This window comes from Zingiber officinale, chromosome 4A (genome assembly GCF_018446385.1).
Source record: "Zingiber officinale cultivar Zhangliang chromosome 4A, Zo_v1.1, whole genome shotgun sequence".
Lineage (NCBI taxonomy): Eukaryota > Viridiplantae > Streptophyta > Magnoliopsida > Zingiberales > Zingiberaceae > Zingiber > Zingiber officinale.
This window is the reverse complement of record NC_055992.1, coordinates 123,056,078-123,076,798: the sequence shown is the minus strand read 5'-3', so window position 1 is coordinate 123,076,798 and position 20,721 is coordinate 123,056,078. Positions and strand designations below refer to the sequence as shown.

Below are 20,721 nucleotides of genomic sequence, written 5' to 3'. Positions count from 1 at the left end.
TGTGCTGGAGCCGTTGAAGGTCCCGAAAGGAGAGGAAGGCAAAGGGGATCTATAAAAAAAAGAAGAGGAAGGAATTGAATACGAAAATGACAAGGTCTTCTCCAAGAATCAAGCAATAGACTTCATCTTATCCCGAGACTGAATTGTGCGTTTCTTAAATCTTTTCTATCTTTTTTTTCCCAAATAAATAATCTGTAGTTTTGAATCATGCAAATGAAAATAGATCAATCCCTTGGAATATTTGGGTGTGGAAACGAATAACTTCAGACTGTAATATATAAATAAAACACAACTGTTCATACAACAAACACTTATTACATTCCATTCATTGAATATGTTATGGAAGCAGAGTAGCGATGTTCCTTCTTTCTGAACCTAATTTTTTCTTTTCTTTTTTGATTGTAACAGGCTTTCAGACAAGCACTTCAGTAACTCAATGCAAGCACCAGAAAGCCCAATCCATCCTTAAACCTGAAAGCATGAGAGGTAGAGTATTTGATTCGATGAGATATACGTACTATTTATGGCTTTTGTCTTTCTGGCTTCCTCTCTTCAGCAGATGCCCAAACTTATGTAGCATTCCATTCTTTTTCTTGGGCTGCTGCTGCATGTTGGAGAATGAGTGTATCCCTGGGCCAATGCTTTCTGCCATACTATTTGTCTGTTCAAGGCTACCATAATAGTTATGAATCCTTGATTCATCATCGTCGTCGTCAGTTTCTGTCTCATGATCCTTTTCTGATTTGAAGTCCTTGGGCATGACATCTGTGTGATCTTCGTCATCGTCGTTGTAGTTTCCTTTATCATTCTCCTCATTCATTTTTGGTCCATCCTGAGAAATGATGATTGGTAGCGTATTGTGCTCATTTTCATTCTCCGGTAGCTCAATCTTCACATCAGTTTTCTTGGCCATGGTCTCCTCGAGCAACAAAGAAAGCTCTTTGATTTTCTGCAGGGCAGCAGTTTCCTTGATCTGAAGATCGGCATTTTCTTGAGCGATGCTCTGTAACTCATTCTCCTTGTCCAACAGCCTTTCCTTCAATCCCAAAGTCTCCGTCTTTGCATCTTCTGTTGCTTGATATGCAGCAGCAGCTGCAGATTCAGCTTGTTTCAACTTGCTTGTCATCTCGGCTCCATCTGCCTTTGCAGCTTGTGCTTCTCTCTCTGCTGCATTGAGTGAAGTGAGAACCTTTTCCATTTCAATCTTGAGGGAAGCAACTTCATTTTCAAACTTTTTGATGTCATTGATAAATTTTAGCTCTTTTGCACCCAATTCAGCATTATAATTATCCATTCCAGTTTCAAATTTCTCTATATTTTTCTTGAGGCAAACTATCTCGTATCTTGCTTCATCGAGCATGACCTCGTATCTCTCTTCAGTGTTCTTGAAAGCTGAATTCAATTGCTCTATCTGCACCCGAGAATCATCCATATCAGTTTGCACTGCTAGAAGCCTTTCTTGATTTTCTCTGGCTTCACTAGACTTGTCATGCAATGCTGAAACTAAATCTTCCATTGCCTTTTTAAGAGATTCCACTTCATCTTTACTGGTCTTAAGTTCATCATTGAGTTTGTCCTTCTCCTTCAACAGTTTCTCAATGCCAAAAGCAGCAGCCTTGTCCTTGCCGAGCGCCTGCAATTTCTCCTCCTCCAGTTTCTTAACCTCATCTTTTAGCACTGTAACCGTCTCACTCAGGCTCATTACCTCTTCTTCTGACAAATAAAGCTTTCTCTCTGAATCCTTGAGTCCAATTTTGCAATTGGCTACTTCAATCTCCATGTGTTTGACTTTCCTTTTGAGATCAGCAATCTCAGTTTCAGCATCTTGCAATAAAGTGGTGCATTCATGAATCTTTTCTCTTGCAGTCTCAAGAGATTCAGTTGCAGATTTCTTAGATTGATCAGCTTCCTTCAACTTAGTTTCCAACAAAGTCACTGCCTCTTTCAGTTCTCCAACTTCCTTGGATGCATCTGCTGTAGCTTTCTTTGCATCAGTTATCTCCATTCGGAGCTGTCCAACTAGTGCTTCCATCTCGGGTAACTTCTCTTCAGCTGTCTTAGCTCTTTCAAGCTCAACTTGCAAAGCATTGGTATCAGCATTCAACTTCTTAATACGCTCTCCTGCTTCTTTATTCATATTATCCAGCTTGGAGTCAAGCAAGGATTTTAAGTGGCTCATTTCTTTTGACAAGGTCTTGACCTTCTCCGAGTTCGATCTAGCAGTCTTATTTGCACCATCAGCTTCACGCAGGGCAGCATCTTTTTCATCTGTAACATTAGCTAAATCAAGCTTCACTTTCTGCAGTTCATTGGTCATAGACAGCAGTGCTGAAATATCCATAGCACGTTGATCTTGGATACTTGCAAGTTCTTCCTGATGCGCTGCCTCCATTTTTTGTGCAGCTTCAATGCTCATTTGCTCCAACTCATCGGTGCGGAATTTCTGAATCTCCAAGCTCTTCTCAGCACTATCCTTAGAAATAATTGCCTCTTGGAGTTTCTCATCGGCCTTACTAGCCAATCTCGTAGCTTCAAGCAAGTCCCCAGTGATGCGGATCTTCTCTTGCTCAGCATGAGATAGCTCCTTCTTTGCTTTCAGCAATTCTTCCTCAAGAGCATCCAACTTTGCCTGCAGCTCGGTGCCTCTCGATGATGATCGCTGTGGCTTCTGAAACAAAATTTGTGATCTCCATTAAAGCTATGAAAAACACTGCTAAAGAATGGAATCAGAATTCTCACATCAAGAGAGAAAGTGGTCTTAATTGTTGGTTTGGAATCGACAGAAATTGGCGATCTGTCAACCGAAGGGCGAGGCTTCACTGCAGGAGAAGAATGAGAAGGCATGCTGCTCTTGATTGTCGTTTTTGAGTCAACTGCCTTTGATGATCGCTCAAGCAAAGCGTGAAGCTTTGGTGAAGTAGAAAATCGGTCAAAAGTATGTGACTTTGGAAGAGGAGAAGATAGCTTTGCCACAGAAGAAGGCGATGTGGAATCGGACTTGGTGGTCGATCCATTTCCAGCTACCTTGCCAACCCTGGTGGTCGTCGATGATGGAGGCTTGCCATTTGAGGCCTCAGGTATGCTAGATCTGTTCGATGGTATATTCAATGAGTTCTTCTCGCACCCAAATGACAAACAAGAAGTAGAATGCAATTCATTTCATGCACCGGTGCATCATCTAACAAGCTCATCATATCAAGATCGATAGATATCACAATTGAAGGCTAAATGGGAATAGATAAACTCAGCATTGAACAATGAAAAAGGAAAACGAATCAGAGGTACAATAGAAACCAACAAAAGAGATTAAAAAGAAAAAACTAGAATCAGAGAAAGATGGCAGCTTGTGCAGAACGATCGATCAGATCCAGTAAGAAACGGAAACTTACCGAGCCTTGGAGCTCAACATCACCGCCGACGGAGATGAAGGCGGGGAAGAAGATGCCGATCAGTCGGAGAGCGACGGAAAATGGGGATCGGAGATGGAGAAAGTAAAGCCAGGGCAATCAGCACACTGAACCAGGAACCAACTAATTAATGCAGAAAAAGAAAACCCGCAAGAATCACCCCGCTAACAACTAAAAAACAGGCGCAGCGAACATTTATAGTAGTCTTTGAAAAACAATAATGTGATACATTTTGTGCAATTCTCATTTTTTTTTAGATTTTATGAAAAATTTTCACGGACCATAAATCAGAAAGTACAAATGATTTCGGAGGATGATTCAGTATTATAAAATTTTCAAACTGTATGATGTGCTCGGGATGAGATGTCCAATCTTTTATCATTGCACTATAACTCTAGGTCCAGGGGCATTGTGCAATTCTCATGCACATTTGTCTAGGATCATCAATGCTCTTTCATGTATTTTAATTTTAATTTTTGAATCAGATAAATGAATTTGTAAATGTTATTTCTAAATAAATGCCAAGTTAGAAAACAGGGGAAGGAAATCATATAGAACTACTATATTGGTTTTAATTTATTTACTATTACAACATAGAGAAAGTTGGAGACCAATCTCTTCATGTTTTGTTTTTTTCTTTTTCTTTTTTTTCTTTTCTATCATATTATTTTAGTTCAAGTTGGGGTCTTGGATTTTGTGTGTGAGATCCCAGTGAGGATTTCTGCAAGGAAACTTCTGTTTGTGTTGACAGGGGCACATGACTTCTCAATTATTACTGAGGGATTAAAAAATGTGTATTAACTTTTTTTAAAAAAAGTTTATTAAAACAGTATTATTTTTTTTATAATTCAAATGCTTAGGTTTAGTCGGATTAATTTTAAAGTAGATGGTCTTCAAATACAACTTGTACATTTAGAGTCAGACCTTCAAAATATTCGTTCATACTAAGATTCCAACTCTGATATTACTATAAGATAGACAAACTTTGAGCATAACTGTTCTAAGATGGCCATTTAATTTTTGATAATTTTTAAAAACTAGCATTTTGAAAAGGAATGGCTTGGTGAAATCAATTATTAAAAAAAAGGACGAAGAAGAAGAAATACTTGTAATTGAGGGAGAGTAGAAATAGAATGGATTCTTCTTTGGCATCACATGGTGGAAGAGACTTGGTATAAGATATGGAATGCACATGGATGAAGATACCAAATAGTCATGTTCCTACTAAATGCACCATCTTTTTCTGAGTTTCTTTTAACAACTCATGGAACAAATGACCATTAACAATTATTTTCAAATGAATTTAATAAGTGATGATCGTGATGAGTCAATAAATCAAATCGAACAGAGCCAATTTACCCCTCGAACCCATGTGATCACAACCATCCATGCATTTGGATTCTCATCTATGGGCAAAAGAAGCCAAAAGCAACTACTAAATCTCACTAATAGTAGTTGCGTTAGTTCCTCATAAACTAACTACCACGAAAATAAACTATATTAGCCAACAACTAAGAGGAACAATCCTTTACTATCAATATATTTTGTAAATGAACAAAGCACAGGATGATGATAACTCTATTTTATATATCATTCAAAGAATAGGTGGCCTACCTCTTGACAAAGCACATATTGAGAATTACCTTTGTGGACTTGTATCCAAACCGAGTATGGTTGAGACATCTTCAATTTAAAACAGTGTTAAACAACTAAGAGTATAATCTCACTATCTCACAGTTCAATAATTGAGGCGATGGATTTAGCATTTAATAGAGGGCTACAATAATGAGCAAGCAATAGTGTATATTTCTCAAGTCAAGCCAACAACACATGGTTGATGTCGACTATTTGCTTCACCAATAGCCAACAACACATGTTTAATCTTGTAAATGCATTATAAAAAGGATAAATTAAATAAAAAAAAAACTTATATGAATGATGGTATAACAATTAAAAATTGGCAATAGCAAAAGGCGAAAAAGCATAAACTGCAATTGTTTCAACCAATATCTCAATTTTAAAACCTGATAATCAATTGAGCAATAGTTGTCAATTAGAGGAAACATATTAAGGCAAGTCAACTTAAGATAATTAAATAAACAAATTAAGGCAAGTCAACTTTAGATAAATTTATGTTGATTATGTTTAGATCACCTTGAAAGGTAAACAATATTTCAAAGTTAAGACATTGCTCTTACTAATAAACAACATGCTTCTCTTACATAATTTAGATCATGCAAACCATGTTCTTGTTTATGTGTTCTTGTATTCAAGATCTAAGTTCATTGTAGGAGAAATGTTCAAAATACTATTGGAGTTTTTTTTTTCCTATTACATGCTTTACCTTGTTATATCTTGGATTGAAATTTGCACTCAGATCATTAGAGAGAAGCACTTATCCTTTGAGAAAAAATTTAGTTTCGAATTGTTTGAATCCTGGGCAGAGCCCGCTGCTGCAGCTATCTGTGGAACAAAGACATTTTGGTTAGTATCGAAATAACTATAAAATCACAATTATGAAGCTGCAAATTCGGTGTATATGACTATACTTGCTTAACAGTTTGAATGAGCTCTTCATTGTCATTGTTTCAGGCTTCACCAGTAGTCCCTGCAAGAACAAAGGCCATTCTTGAAATGATGAAACCTGTTGATATCCCTAACAACTATCTCTCTCGCTGTCAGTTTAGATATGAGCTTCGTAGCAGAATGACAATTCATGCAAGAGCGAAGGTTCTTCATGATCATGATCGTTGATCCAGGATCGGTTGTTATGAGACCAAATGCGATCGCAATCATCTCGCTGTGATGGTACAAAGAAACTTCCTTCTCTTCCATGTTCAAGTCATGCAAGTCAGAAGTCAAGTGAGGAACAAATCCAGACTCCTTCAACTTCCTCTCCATTTCACCGAGCATCGCAAGTATATCATTCATTCTCGGGTGCGACCTGTCCCCAGCACGGAACGAATGGAGCTCGCCTTTTAGATCAATGGTGCTGCACCCAATCGCCTTAACCACACCCCTCTGTTTCATCAGCACCCGGACCTTGGCAACATCGCTCCACATGCCCGCAGAGGCATAGATGTTGGAGAGCTTCACATAGTGCCCAGCATTGAGAGGCTCTAGAGCAAAAACATGTTTGGCTGCATACTCCCCCAACCTCACATTCCCGTGGATCTTACACGCATTCAACAATGCACCCCACACCGTCAGTTCGGGTTCCATCGGCATTCCCTTGATGAATTCAAACGCTTGCTCGAGCTTCCCAGCACGAGAAATGAGATCGACAACACATGCATAATGTTGATGTCGAGGTTCAATCCCATGGCTTCTCATGGAGTGGAAATAACCCCAACCCTCCTCCACAAGCCCAGCATGATTGCAAGCCGATAGCAATCCTATAAATGTAACATCATTTGGCTTCACTCCGGAATGCTTCATCTCATTGAAGAACCTGATAGCTACATGCCCACAGCCGTGCAATCCGTAACCCTTTATAATGGTACTCCAAACAACTACATCCTTGTCGACTACATGCTCGAACATCCTGAGGGCGTGAGCTATGCTTCCACATTTAGCATACATGTCGATCATGGCAGTGTTCACAAAAATGTCATCTTTGAACTCAGTGCTGTTCGTGTAGTCCTCCATCCACTTTGCCAGCTCTAGAGATCCCACCTGTGCACAAGCCAAGATCGCCGATCCAAGCGATATCGAATCGGGCTTGATTTCTCTTGAGACCATCTCGCGGAAGAGCTGGAAGGCTTCAGCAGCATGACCATTTTTGGCATAACCAGAGATCATCACGTTCCACATGATGATATCAGTCGATCGAACACTGTCAAACAACAACCTCGCAACGAGAACTTCCCCACATTTCGCATACATTGCGGCGAGAGAAATGATCAGGTCGTGTTCATCTTCAAACCCACTTTTGATCACCAAACCATGGACAGACCTTCCGAGCTCCAGGTCACCCACATCCATGTAAGCCTTTAGGACACTAACGATAACTATGAAGTCCGGAGGAGCATTCGATTCTCTTCGCATTCTGTCGAACACCTTAAGGGCCTCAAGTGGGAATCCATTCTGAGTGCAACCTGAGAGTATCGAAGTCCAAGAGATCACATTTCGAACACTTAGCAGATCAAATGTGGCACGGGCGGAGGCGATGTCGCCGCACTTGGCGTACATGGAGATGAGGCCGTTCTGGACGAATACGTCGGAATCGAAGCCGAGAGATAGCACCTGAGCGTGGGCGGCGCGGCCGGCGGCGAGGGACGGGAGTGCAGCGCAGGCCTTAAGCACCGGAGGCATGGTGAAGGCATCGGGGATGACGCCGGAGCGAATCATCTCGGCAAATAAATGCAGAGCGTCTCGGAAAGCGTTGTGGTAGGAGCAGAGGCGGATGATAGCGTTGAAGAGGAGGACGTCCTTTCGGTGGGGCATCTCGTCGAACACCCGGCGGGCGTGCGGGAGTTGGTGCGCAGCGGGAGCGGCGAGGAGGAATTTGGCCGCGACGAAGGGCGAGTGGTGAAGTCCTGCGGATATAATGAGTGCATGGATTTGGTGGAGGTGGGAAGAGTGGGCGGCGGCTGGGAGGAGGGAGATGACGCGGTCGATGGTATCGCCGCCGGCTCCGCCACTGTCGGGCATGGAGACATCTGGGAAGGAGGAAGCGGTGAACTTGGAGGAGTTTAGCGGGCATGGGAAGCGGTAAGAGTTAGGCGGTCGCCGGAAGGCAGAGAGAATCGCCGCCATGCCGGCGCTGGCATGGCGGCTATGGTCAAGTTTTCGTGTTTACGGACTTTGACTGCGTGAGGGACATTTCTGTAATTTTAATTGTAATTACGGAACAAGTAAATTAGAGAGAATGAGAAGAAGGATGAAAACTATAATTTAATTTATTTATTTTTGGCCTAAAAACTTAAAGAGAAGAGTGAAAAGAAATAATTTTTCATTTTTTTTTCCCAGAGAAGAGAGGAGAGACTTCTCAATTTTACAGTATTCCATATTATTAAATATTTTTATTTTTTATCTTATCTTCCCACCTTCACTTTAACGATTTATCTTTATAATTTCCATTTTTTTCATGTGATTACTTCATAATCTAATTATTCAACAGCCTAAAAATCTAATTGGGTATCGAACAATAGATATATGAGTGACAACTTGACCCCCTTTAATTTTATATAATAAAAAAAGTTAATTTTCATTTTATAAAATTTTCTTTTAAACTTTAGATGAGATCTGACCATGACAGAAAACACTATCTTACATTTCAACTATTTAATTTGTATCCTATATAAAATATTTCTATCAATTTTTAATTTGTTTGTAAAAATAATTTTATATACTTAAAGCTCTCAATTATAAGTAATTTGCTATTTTTATCTTAACAATATATATTACCATAATTAATATTACTAAAGTTAAATTTTGTATATTTTATTTTTACTTACTAAATCTAAAATCTTTTATTTTCCATATTGTCCATTAAAATTAAAATTTATCATTTTGCTCTCTGATTATCAAAATAATATTATTTACAAAGAACATGCATCATGATAGTATAGTTTGGATGTGTTTAGTAAATTAATTCATGATTAATAAAAAAAAATGAATTTAGAGCCGAAACATAGTCTAAAATCTCTTATTCTAATATATATATTATAGTAAACCTTTCTTTCGAGACATAATATTAAAAAGTAGAAAACTGCCCGGAGATTCAATTAAACTTCAGGACTTTAATAATAATTTTATTTTATTTTATTATTTTTTTCATAATTTTGCAAACATATAAATTTCAATATGGTTTTCATTTCTTAATTTTGTTCTGAAAATTCAACCGACATCCTGCCCTTCATCAAGAGCAACGTGGGAGGCAAAAAAAAATGGAGACCTAAGACATGCATTAATGATCTCAACTAACCAAAGTAGACAAGTAGGAACAATGCAGACATGTACGTCTCGAGCAGAAGATCTCTCCGTAAGCACGGTCGCCACCGGCCACATTCCTTTCATATACATTCATTCATTTATTCATGCATTCATTCATGTGTGATTCTCGTATTGTAAGTTATACCATTTTGTGTTGCATGTGGTATCCATGCTGTGTGAAGAATTAATTGTTGTATTTTATTGAATTGTTGAAGAAAAGATGCTGCCATTTGGAATTGTAGTTCTAAACTATTAATTACGCAGACATAGCACCTGTCTTAATCTTTGACAAACAAACTCGTTAATTGATTACTTAAGCCCAATGTTTCCATAGCCTAGCATGGCACAGCATAGCATAGCATTTCATGGAAAGTCTCCATTTGTTCACGTCGCCGTGACTGGACTCGATCGAGCGTATTTAATGCCCCACCAACCCTGCACCGCTCTCTGCCTTCCTTTTGACTTCGTGGTGCCTGAAGCACGCCACGATGATGGTGATAAGGTTAGTAGTGAGATATGTCATTTATTGAATTACCAGAGAAATATACGATGCAGGAGATAATTAGCGGGGCCACGGCACCAAAAGTTAATAGTCCTATTCAGTTAACAGTTAGATCAATTGGGAGTTATTTTCTAATTCTACAGTGTCCAGACTCCCTGGTAGATTCTCTGATTTTGAAGGGATCTGTCATTCCGGATGTGTCCGGAACTCCCTGAAAGATAACTTTGAAAGGATTCTGACCCCAAACGGGTCCCTAACTCCCAGAATCCTTGAAAGATTCTCGGACTTTGAAGAGAACCCATTCATAGGTGAATGTTAGCCACCGCTCACGGAAGATTGGATAGTATAATTGTTTAGTCTGAAAATTATCCAAAATGATGGGTAACGCCTTTATTTATTTAGGAGGCGTGGATAATGTTATTGAGAATCTCGGAACACATGGAGAATATCGTAATGCAACTACTACTCTATAAATGGTAGATCGATACTATAGGCATGGTACATGCATATACACATCAAAAATCCCAAACTGTTCTTTTTATTCTCCTTCCTCTATCAGAAATTAATTCGAGCGTCGGAATAGCTACCATTTTATTTTCTATCTAAGTTCCACGGATCTCTTCACCAATTCTCACTATTGCTAGGCGACCAACAATATATAAGAGTAATAGACGAGAGATAACTGATGGTGGAGTGATTAATTGGATATAAAAAATAAAATTAAAATGATCCTTGATCCTTGGATGGGTCCCGAGCTTAAGCATAGGATGAATAAAACCAACTGAGTAAAATTAAATTAATTATATTAAACCAACTGAATTTAGAAATTTAGTTAATTTGATTTTCAATTTTTTTTTAAAAATAGTTTATTTTTCGATTAATTTGGTTTTATCTTAGTTTTAAATTTTGTAATTCAGTTAAATCGAATAAATCAAATAAAAATATTAATTTAATTATTTTTTATTTAAAAATATAATTAATTAAATAAAATCATGAGTTTTTAGTTAAAACTGAATAAGATTTTAAATTTTTAGTAAATTCGGTCGAAAATTAAATTAATCATTCAGTTGATTTGATTTTTATAAAAAAATTCAATCGATTCGATTAATTTAAAAAAAAAAATTCGATTTATTTGATTTTCGATCCATTAGATCTGATTTTGACCGGATACACAATCTTAAAAATATATATTAAAGGTAGGGATGAATCTAAAAATTCAATGGACTGAACTTTGATCTATATATATATATATATATATATATATATATAAAAAGAGCCAAGGACAATCTTTTTTTAAGATCTGTCTGATGAATTGTTGGACAAGTTAGGTTAGCTGGGAGGCTGAGTTAAGTGGTCCAGATGCCAAATGACTCGGAAAGATTCGTGTTTTCTTCAGCAACGCTTAAATGTTCGAATGAGCGATTCAATGGTTTTATACATTAGTAACGCATTGATCATCCATGGCAAATTAAATATGCAGAGAAAGAGAGGATCTTTCATCATTCACAAACTTTATAAATTATGATTCAATATAAATAAGATATGTCAGCACGAAAAGTCGAAACTCTAATAAAACTATTGTATCATTCAAATCGAATCCAATTTTATGCTTAAATTTGACTTTAAAAAATCCAATTTAATTCACTGTGGGATTATTCTTCATTTTTCAAACAATTATTCAGCTGAGAAAAAAGATTATTTCTACTCTTATCCACCGGCTTTCTTCGCCTTTAAGTTTTTAGGTGTGCAATGCAGCATGAATAAGTATCATAGAATTTTTCATTGTGCAATCAAGTATTTATACGCCAACTGTTCATTAATAAAAATAAATTTAATTTTTAAATACTTAAAAAAAAATGAAAAAAACATCCTACCCCTTGACCTTTACCCGGCGCTAAACACAGTGTGAATAAATATGTATTCTTTTTAATTTTGGTTTCACTCTTTCCAAATTACTCACACAAATTTACAAACGTCTCCTTCAATCCCCTCTGTTTTCCTCTGCTCTCTGCCCTTTATAACCACCTCCGCCTCCTCTCTTCTCTCCTCTTCACAGTTAGCGCTCTCTCTCTCTCTCTCCCCGCTCTCATGGCGCGAGTCTCCGTCTTCGGAATCCTCCTGCTCCTCCTCCTCCTTCTCGCTCCGCGGTCGACCGCTTCTCGGCCCCTGATCATGGCTTTGCCGGTCGACGGAGGACTGACGGTTCCGCCGGGGGCGGAGCGACTGGCCGAGAAGTACAAGCCGCTGCTGCTCAACTTTCTTCCCAGAGGGAGAAAGCCGCCGGCCGGGCCGGGCCCGGGAATCGACGGCCACCGGAACTAGAAGAAGACGAAGAATACGTATAATTGGTATTTATTTGTTTTTTTCCCCTTTCTCACGCAGGGAGTGGAAAAATAAGTCTAATACATTTTTTTTTTCTTTTTTGATCTTTTTATTGTAAGTATTTGAATGATTGATATCGAAAGTTTCTTTTTTCTTTTTCTATTTTTGCAGTAGTTTATTATTATTTTTATTAGATATCGTCACGTAATCTAGGAGGAAAATTTGGGACGGAAATGGGATTTAGTCAAACTTTGACTTTGGAGAGGAGACGACCCCACGCGTACGGGGTAGTTGGCCAACTCCTTTAACTTTTTCTTTTCTTTTCTTCTCTTCTGCTTGAAAATGTGTTACTTGATTTTACAGGAAGGACCTATATTTTCTAAATACCTAAATTATACATTTTTGTTTTTAAAATTTTAAATTATGTATTAATTTGCTAAAATATGCTTTTGCCATCTATCTTGAATAGACCAATCGAGATGGCTGCAAATTCGCGGTCGAGCTGGACATTCAACCGTGCGATTGCGATTTCATGGTCAGGCGTCTGCGGAGAGCTAGCCACCAAATCATGGCTAAGCCGTCGAGCAGTCCCTAACGGCGCTTCGAGTGGAGATTTTTTTTTTCTTCTTTGGTTTGCTTCGACTGGAGGGGTATCAATTCGAAGTGGGGTATCGAACTTCAATTCTAAACTTTGAGCAATTTACTAAACCATGGACTTAAAAGTTCCAAGACCCTGGGCTAAAAGGGCAACCTCTCGGACTAAAGGCATCTCTTTGGAAGGTTTTTATATAGGTTTGTAAGATAAAAAAGTTAAAGGAAAAAAATTATATAAGGTTTGAGATTTGGAGTTGAAGAGTTGAAGTGAAATTTTAAGTCTATGTGTTTTTTTTGCATCTCAAAATTAATAATAAGAGTGGAACTGATAATTAATGATGTAGCAAAAAATTGAAAATATAGGATTCATAAAAAAAAAAAACTAGGAAGTTTGGTAATAGATTTTTATGTTTTGATGCGACATTAAAATGATATATTAAAGACTAAAAAAAAAATCATATAGAGCTCTCCAATGCTCTAAGTAGCGATGATAATTTTCTCTGAATCTTATAGAAAATTCGATATCTAATCCAAATAGAGAAGGATCTGAAAGGACTATCCGATATCGAATCCGAATATCTGATTATATATACCAGTTGATGAATTTCGGATTGACATGAAACTAGTTCCTATATATTTATCTATCTCTCCTAATTATATTCATACCCTCAAATATTAATTTGACTCAATATATTAAGAGAAATAATTTTTTAAACCCAAATATGTTTGAAAATTTTAATTCATTTTAAAAAATTATTACTCTAAATATATTGAGTCAAATTAATGTTTGAGGACAGAGAGAGAAATGAACACATAGGAATTAGTTTTATGTCAATATGAGGTCATTTGGTCCATCAGTCGATTTTGTCCAAAATCGATTGAAGGACCAAATGACCTCAGATTGAGATGAAACTAGTTTCTATATGTTTATCTATTTTTTCTAATTATATTCATGCTCTCAAATATTAATTTTACTCAATATATTGAGAGCAATACTTTTTTGAAAATAAATTAAAATTTTCAAACATATTTGAGTTTAAAAAATTATTGCTCTTAATATATTGAGTCAAATTAATATTTGAGGGCATGAATATAATTAGGAGAGATAGATAAATAATAGAAACTAGTTTCATGTTAATCTGAAGTCATTTGGTTCATTAACTGATTTTATCTAAAATTGACTTTGATAAAAAAATATATATATATAAATTAGTCGACTGATTTACTTAAAATTTTGACGTTTCAGCATAGAGAAAAATCAATTCGAGGGCATGAATATAAACATGAGAACTAACCGAACACATAGGACATAGTTTCATTTCAATTCGAGGTGGTTTCGTCCATTTGCCGATTTTGCTCAAAACTGACTGATGAACCAAATAACCTGGATTGATATGAAACTAGTTCTTATATGCTCGTCTACCTCTCCTGATTATATCTATTCTCTCAAACTTCAATTTGACCTAATATGTTGGGAGCAATAATTTTTTTAAACATGAATTAAATTTTTTAAATATATTTGTGTTTAAAAAATTATTGCTCTAAATATATTAGGTCAAATTAATATTTGAGGACATTAATATAATTAGGAGAGGTAGACAAACACATAGGAACTAGTTTCATATCAATTCGAGGTCGTTTGACTCACCAACCGATTTTATCTAAAATTGACTTTGATAAAAAGCAATTCAGTCGACTGATTAAAAAAATTAGTCGACTGATTTGCTTAAAATATAGATATTTCAACATAGAGTAAAATCGATTCGATTAATTTAATAAATCAGTCGACTAATTTGCTTAAAATTTTGACATTTTGGTATAGAGTAAAATTGATTCGACTGATCAAAAAAATCAATCGACTAATAGGGGTAAAACAAAAAATGGGCATGTGATTTGATAATTTTGAAATTACTCTACGTAATTTGATAATTTTAGAAACTTACCTACATGGTTTGGTAAAAAGTTATAAAAAATTAATTTAATTATTTATATAAGATATTGAACTAATAAGCAAGGGTGACGCTAAAGAATTAACAAGTTACTATAACGAATTCCTCTTTATAAAAAATTAATTTAATATCATACTTGATCTTAACAAAAAAGTCAAAAAAAGTATGTTTTCTCCGCTCGTATTTATAGAAGCTTATTCGCTCATAATGATGTCAATCCTAAGATGCGTGACTAAAGAGATTAGAGAAAATTACCTATGAGAAAAATTCTCAATAATACGTCATAGCTTAATTTTGAACTCTAGAACCTTGATTGATTAATGAGAAAAATTTCTAATAATACGCCGCAGTTAAGTCTCGAACTCTAGATCCCTGATTAATTAATGAAAAAAACTCTCAATAATATACCACAGTTGAGTCTTGAACTCTAGATCCCTGATTCATGCGCCCATGGAAAATATTAATAAACCTTAAAATTATTTTCAGTGTGAAAAGAAAAAAGGATATTAACGTAATTTAATTTTGGAATTCACCAAATTAATTGAGAGTTAGTTAGTAAAGAGTACACATTCTTAATAAAAAAATAGTAAGATAATATATATATATATATATATATATATATATATATATATATATATATATATATATATATATATATATATATATATATAAGATAATCAAAATTGAGATTTTTATATGTTGTTTATAAAAAAAATGGAAAGGAAAAAATATATGAAAGATTAAGATTTATATTCAAATTTCTAAATCAGGAGAACAAAATAAGAAACAATAATTTAGGGTTTACATGGTGAGTGGCGACGGTAGAAAGGGAGGTGGAAGACTGTTAAAATCAAGGGGAGCTAGAGAGGAGGGTGATAAAAATGATCTTGCAGTGAAATAATTTGAAGCGAAGAACTCTCCAATGCTAACATAAATGATTTACTTGGTATCCACCTCCTTGAGATGACTAATCCAATGATCCACACAGTGCACACATCTATACTATGGAAACACTCCTCAAAAATAATCTGGAGGCGGAGAAGCCTCATACAAGCTCACATCACAAAATACAAGAAGAAGAAGATGAGAAGCTGATACAAATAAAATCTTACAAGATTATAATAATGAAACCCTAGCTTACTCTCTTCTTGCTTGAAACCACCTCTTAATCAACTTGGAAATGCACATGCACTTCACACTAAGTCTCCCAAGAACCAACGTTGAGTGTTGTGTGAGAGATATTGTGAAAGAATTCACAAAATCCCTTTTCTAGAGTTCTTCGATGTCTTCCAATCGATTCAGCTTTTTCTTAATCGACTGCCACATCATCTGATCGTCTAACACCTGCAGAATAACTCTTTTTTCAAACCTTAATCGATTTCTAAGTCATCCCAATCAATTCAGAGAGCCTTAATCAATTATCTAATCAATTTTGCAACTCTCTGTTTACTCGCAAAAAGGTCATAATCGATTAGCCCAATCAATTAAGCATTCTTAATCGATTGCCTCAATCAAGTTCCTCTCCTCACGACAAAACACTACTTAATTGATTGACCCAATCGATTAGCAGTGGCTAAATAGATTTGCCAATCGATTTAGCCATTATCTTCACAATTTCTTCTTCACGAATCTCCTGGCCCTAATCAATTTGTTCAATCGATTAGGCTCGACCCAATCGATTAGGTTCGACCCAATAGATTGACCAATTGATTCGGACCCTTTCTGTGTTCTCTCAAGAACCTCCTAATTGATTAGCTTAGAGTCAATCAATTGCTCTAATCGACTGACCAACTCTAACCTGCTTAATATAAGTCTAGGTTCTCTTGCCCAACATACAGTCAACCGTGACCTGTTGGGACTCCTCATTGCCTAGCATCCAGTAACCCTTGTATTGGTGCAGGTTGCACTAATAATCTAGTTTTTATAGGTCCCTTGATGGCCGGCGGGAGGGGGGGGGGGGGTGAATTGTCCTGTAAAAATAAACTCAATCCTTTCTCGACTTATACCTAAATTATGAACACTTATATTAAGAATTAAGAGACTAATTAAAAAGACAGAGATACAAAGAGAATTACTTGGTTTGCAATCAGAAGATTGCTAATCCAAGGAAAATGAAGCGCACTTATGAAGATCTTCTTCGGACGGAGAAGCCTCTTTACAGAAATTAACGCACAGAAAAATGAAGCTAAACTAACAAAGAGAAGCGTACAAGTGTTGTTTATCAAAATTCTCGTTGTTATAGCTTCTGGGACCAAGGCTGTATTTATAGCCTTGGTCGAGGCGCCTAGAGTGGGATAGAATTCTATCCCCGATGCGTCGGTCAAAGTCCACGTCGATGGTGATAAAATTTAGGTTTCGAGCGCCTGGACCCACAAATTCAACATGGTTGACTTTTCCAGTCCGAGCCCTCTGCTTCGGTTCTGCTCACCTCGGTTCGGGTCTTCCGCTTTCGCTCCACTCGCTTGGGTGATTTCGGCCATCCGGAATAGGGCTCACCCGAACCCAACTTTCGGCCTTCTCGAGCAGTCTTCCGCTTCGACTTCTAGTCCCTCGAAAATGTCGCACGCTTCCTTCTCGTCCCTTGGACGCACCGAGCCTGTCGGCTCTCTCCCATATCGTCCTTCTCGCTAGTTGCTTCTTTCCCTTGACTTCTTGTGTTCCTAAGTTCCTGCACAGCTAGACACAAGACACTAAATAACAACATGACCTCACTTAACTCGGTTGATCATATCAAAACCTCCACGGGATACTTACAATCTCTCCCTTTTTGATGTGAATCAACCGTAGTTAAGTTAGGGTAAAATAAGACATAAATTAAAGACATGAAATAAATATTCGAATTTTAAGACTTTTAGATATGTAATAGTTTGAAAAATATACCTCCCCCTTAAACTTAACTTCTAATTCTCCCCCTTTGATCACATTCAAAATAGGGGTAAGCTTAAAATAATTAAGAAAATTTACAAGAAAGTCTAGTTGGTGAAAATTTTAATTAATTATAGAGATAAAATTTTCACGAGAACATAAAATAAATTTAAGTGGGAAAAAATTGGAGGTTTAAATAAATTTTTAGGGTAAAAAAACAAAATTAAGTTAAATTAATTTTTAAGTTAAAATAAATTTAAGTAGTCATGCAGAAAAATTAAACTTTCAGAAGCTTAGTGATCGAGAATTTTAAATATTAAAAAATGAGTATAAATAATTCACAAAATTTTGAAATTATTTTTCTTGGAACAAAAACAATGAATTTTGCAAAAAAAAAAATAGTACATAAAAATATTTTTAAATTAAAAAAATGTGATTTTTGTTCAGAAATTCATAGAAAAAGTAAACAAAAATAACTTTAACTTTTGTCGATGTTGTGTAATGAAATCTTATTTCTCAGAAAATTAAATTCTAATAGAACACATGCTAAGAAATTTATTTGACACTATTTAAAAAAAGTACGTAGAGCATGCGAATAATTTAATTTAGGCATGATTTCAGAACCCAATATAGGTTTCTACCTACTAGGTTAATTAAGTATTTTCTAGGGATATAAGTTTTTGTCACTTTTCTGATTTGACCTTTGTGAAATCTATAGTACCAGGTTAATCCTTTATAGTTTCTAACATTTAAAACAGAAATATTTGAACATGCAGAATTTTTTAAGTTTTCTATTTGTTCCTTTAATTTAGTATTTTCAAGTTTTACTTTTTCAAAATCTTCTATTAGACATGATTTTGCTAAAATTATTTTTATTTCTAAATTTTTATTTTTAAATTTATCGTTTTTACTTTTTAACTTGCACATTGATTTGCCATAAATTTAATACCAAAATAGAGTTGATTGGGAGGTAAGAGGTATACCTCACTTACCATATCAGACTTGAAGCCTGAGTCTCCCCCTGCTTCGCTGTATTCATCTAAAGTCACTCCCCCTTCATCGATACTGACTTCTGAGGTGCTTTGCTCTTTATGGCTCGCCATTAGTGCTAGTCCGGCATATGTTTTTATTTCTGACTCAGATGATAAGCTTTCGTCCCAAGTAACCTTTAGATTCTTGCGCTTGTTTTGCTTGAGCATCTTGTCTTTTTCCTTTTTGAGTTCTGGGCAGTCCTCTTTTATGTATACTTCCTTTTAACACTAGTAGCATCGAACCTTTCTTCTATTTCTTGAATTTTTCCTGTTCTATATTTCTTTAATTTGTTAGATGTAAATAATTTTCTAAATTTTCTTACCATGTAAGCTTCTGATCTCCTTCTGAGTCTGACTCGGGTTCATCCTTCTTGGTTGCATTTAGTGCTAGAATCTGGCTTGACTCTTTTATTGTACCTGCACATTTGATTTCATGTAATTCTAAAGTAGAAAATAGTTCCTCTAGGGTACTTACTTCCAGGTCCTTTGAGATGTAGTAGGCGTCGATTATCGAGGTCCATTCTGGAGTCCTGGGAAAGACATTGAGTGCGTAGTGTACCGAGTCCTGGTTGGTTACCGTTTCACCGAGGTTTTTGAGTCCGGTGATTAGTTCTTTGACATTCGTGTGTAGATCGGCTACCTTCTCACCTCTTTCCATACGAATATTCATCAGTTTGTTCCAAAGTATGTTTCGTCTTGTTAGCTTGGCTTCGGATGTGCCTTCATGGAGATCCAGGAATTTTTTCCAGAGTTCTTTGGCCGACGAGTAGCTTCCGATACGGTTGACTTCTTGAGGCAGCATCACACTCAGCAAGTGATACTCCGCTCTGTTATTTTCTACAGAATCATTTTGTTATTTCTTTGTCTGAAGACTCTCCTCCTTCTCCTCTCCATTTTGATTTGTAGGAACTACAAAACCGTACTTGATTATTAAACAAATCTCAAAGTCATTTTTTAGAAATACCTCCATTCAACGTTTCCAGTGTGCGAATTCTCCCTCAAATTTTGGTGGAACGATGCTTGGTCCGTCCATTGGTTTCTTTGCTTCGGTCGACGGTTAGTCCTTCTGAAGCATCCTCGCTTTGATACCAATTGTAGATCCCTTGATGATCGCCAAGAGGGGGGGGGGGTGAATTGTCCTGCAAAACAAACTCAACCCTTTCTCGACTTATAGCTTAATTATAAACACTTGTATTAAGAATTAAGAGACTAATTAAAAAGATAGAGACACAAAGAGAATTACTTGGTTTGTAATTAATCCAAGGAAAATGAAGCGCATTTATGAAGATCTACTTCGGGCAGAGAAGCCTCTTTACAGAAATTAACGTACAGAAAATGAAGCTAAACTAACAAAGAGAAACGCACAAGTGTTGTTTATCCAAATTCTCGTTGTTTTAGCTTTTGGGACCAAGATTGTATTTATAACCTTAGTCAGGGCACTTGGAAGGGTTTCAGACGTCTGGAGTGGGATAGAATTCTATCCCCGACACGTCGATCAAGTCCACGTTGATGGTGATAAAATTTAGGTTCCATGTGCCTGGACTCCGGGCGCCTGGAATGTGTCCGAGCGCCCGGACCCACAAAGTCAACATGGTTGACTTTTTTGGTCCGAGTCCTCTACTCCGGTTCTACTTGTCTCGGTCCGCTTCTTCAGCTCTTACTCCACTCGCTTGGATGATTTCGGCCATCCGGAATAGGGCTCACCTGAACCCAACTTCCGGCCTTCTCGAACAGTCTTTCGCTCCGGTTTCTTGTCCCTCGGAAATGTCGCACGCTTCCTTCTCGTCCGCCAGCGTACTCTTCCGCAGCATCTCGTCCCTCGGACGCACCGAGCCCATCAGCTCTCTCCTGTGTCATCTTTCTTGCTAGCTGCGTCTTTCACTCGACTTCTTATGCTCCTAAGTTCCTGCACACTTAGACATAAGACATCAAATAACAACAGGATCTAACTTGACTCGGTTGATATCAAAATCTCCATGGGGTACTTATAGTTTTAATGGATGACAAATAGGTTAAAGTTAAATGTGGTGTTTATTTAACCTTTCTACCAAGTGTGTAGGAGTTAACTGGTCTAAAAGACTTAACATCAAGCTGAAATCCAGCTAGGTCCGCAG

General features: G+C 36.7%; 2 protein-coding genes and 1 long non-coding RNA gene across 3 annotated transcripts; 1 reads left to right on the top strand and 2 right to left on the bottom strand.

Moving 5' to 3' along the window:
- Positions 1 to 248: 248 nt before the first annotated feature.
- LOC121970890 (WEB family protein At3g02930, chloroplastic-like) lies at positions 249 to 3,514 on the bottom strand. The gene is made up of 3 exons (XM_042521889.1): positions 3,390 to 3,514; positions 2,740 to 3,088; positions 249 to 2,668 (listed from the first exon to the last, which is right to left on the bottom strand). Exons 1-3 carry the CDS (start codon positions 3,407 to 3,409, stop codon positions 518 to 520), a joined length of 2,520 nt encoding a protein of 839 aa, XP_042377823.1. The 5' UTR covers positions 3,410 to 3,514; the 3' UTR covers positions 249 to 517.
- On the bottom strand, positions 3,486 to 8,222 carry LOC121970892 (pentatricopeptide repeat-containing protein At3g12770-like). The gene is made up of 3 exons (XM_042521891.1): positions 5,957 to 8,222; positions 5,752 to 5,870; positions 3,486 to 3,514 (listed from the first exon to the last, which is right to left on the bottom strand). Exon 1 carries the CDS (start codon positions 8,163 to 8,165, stop codon positions 6,003 to 6,005), a length of 2,163 nt encoding a protein of 720 aa, XP_042377825.1. The 5' UTR covers positions 8,166 to 8,222; the 3' UTR covers positions 3,486 to 3,514; positions 5,752 to 5,870; positions 5,957 to 6,002.
- A 3,573-nt stretch (positions 8,223 to 11,795) lies between these two features.
- Positions 11,796 to 13,021, top strand: LOC121973619. Its single transcript, XR_006109684.1, has 2 exons — positions 11,796 to 12,194; positions 12,638 to 13,021. It is a non-coding gene; the product is annotated as an uncharacterized LOC121973619 (long non-coding RNA).
- Positions 13,022 to 20,721: the final 7,700 nt, after the last annotated feature.

Coding starts and splice junctions, on each gene's coding strand:
- LOC121970890 (XM_042521889.1), bottom strand. CDS start 3,409: ATGTTGAGCTCCAAGGCTCG. Junction 3,089..3,389: donor ATGTTGAGCTCCAAGGCTCG/GTAAGTTTCCGT, acceptor ACCATCGAACAG/ATCTAGCATACCTGAGGCCT. Junction 2,669..2,739: donor AGACCACTTTCTCTCTTGAT/GTGAGAATTCTG, acceptor ATTTTGTTTCAG/AAGCCACAGCGATCATCATC.
- LOC121970892 (XM_042521891.1), bottom strand. CDS start 8,165: ATGGCGGCGATTCTCTCTGCCTTCCGGCGACCGCCTAACTCTTACCGC.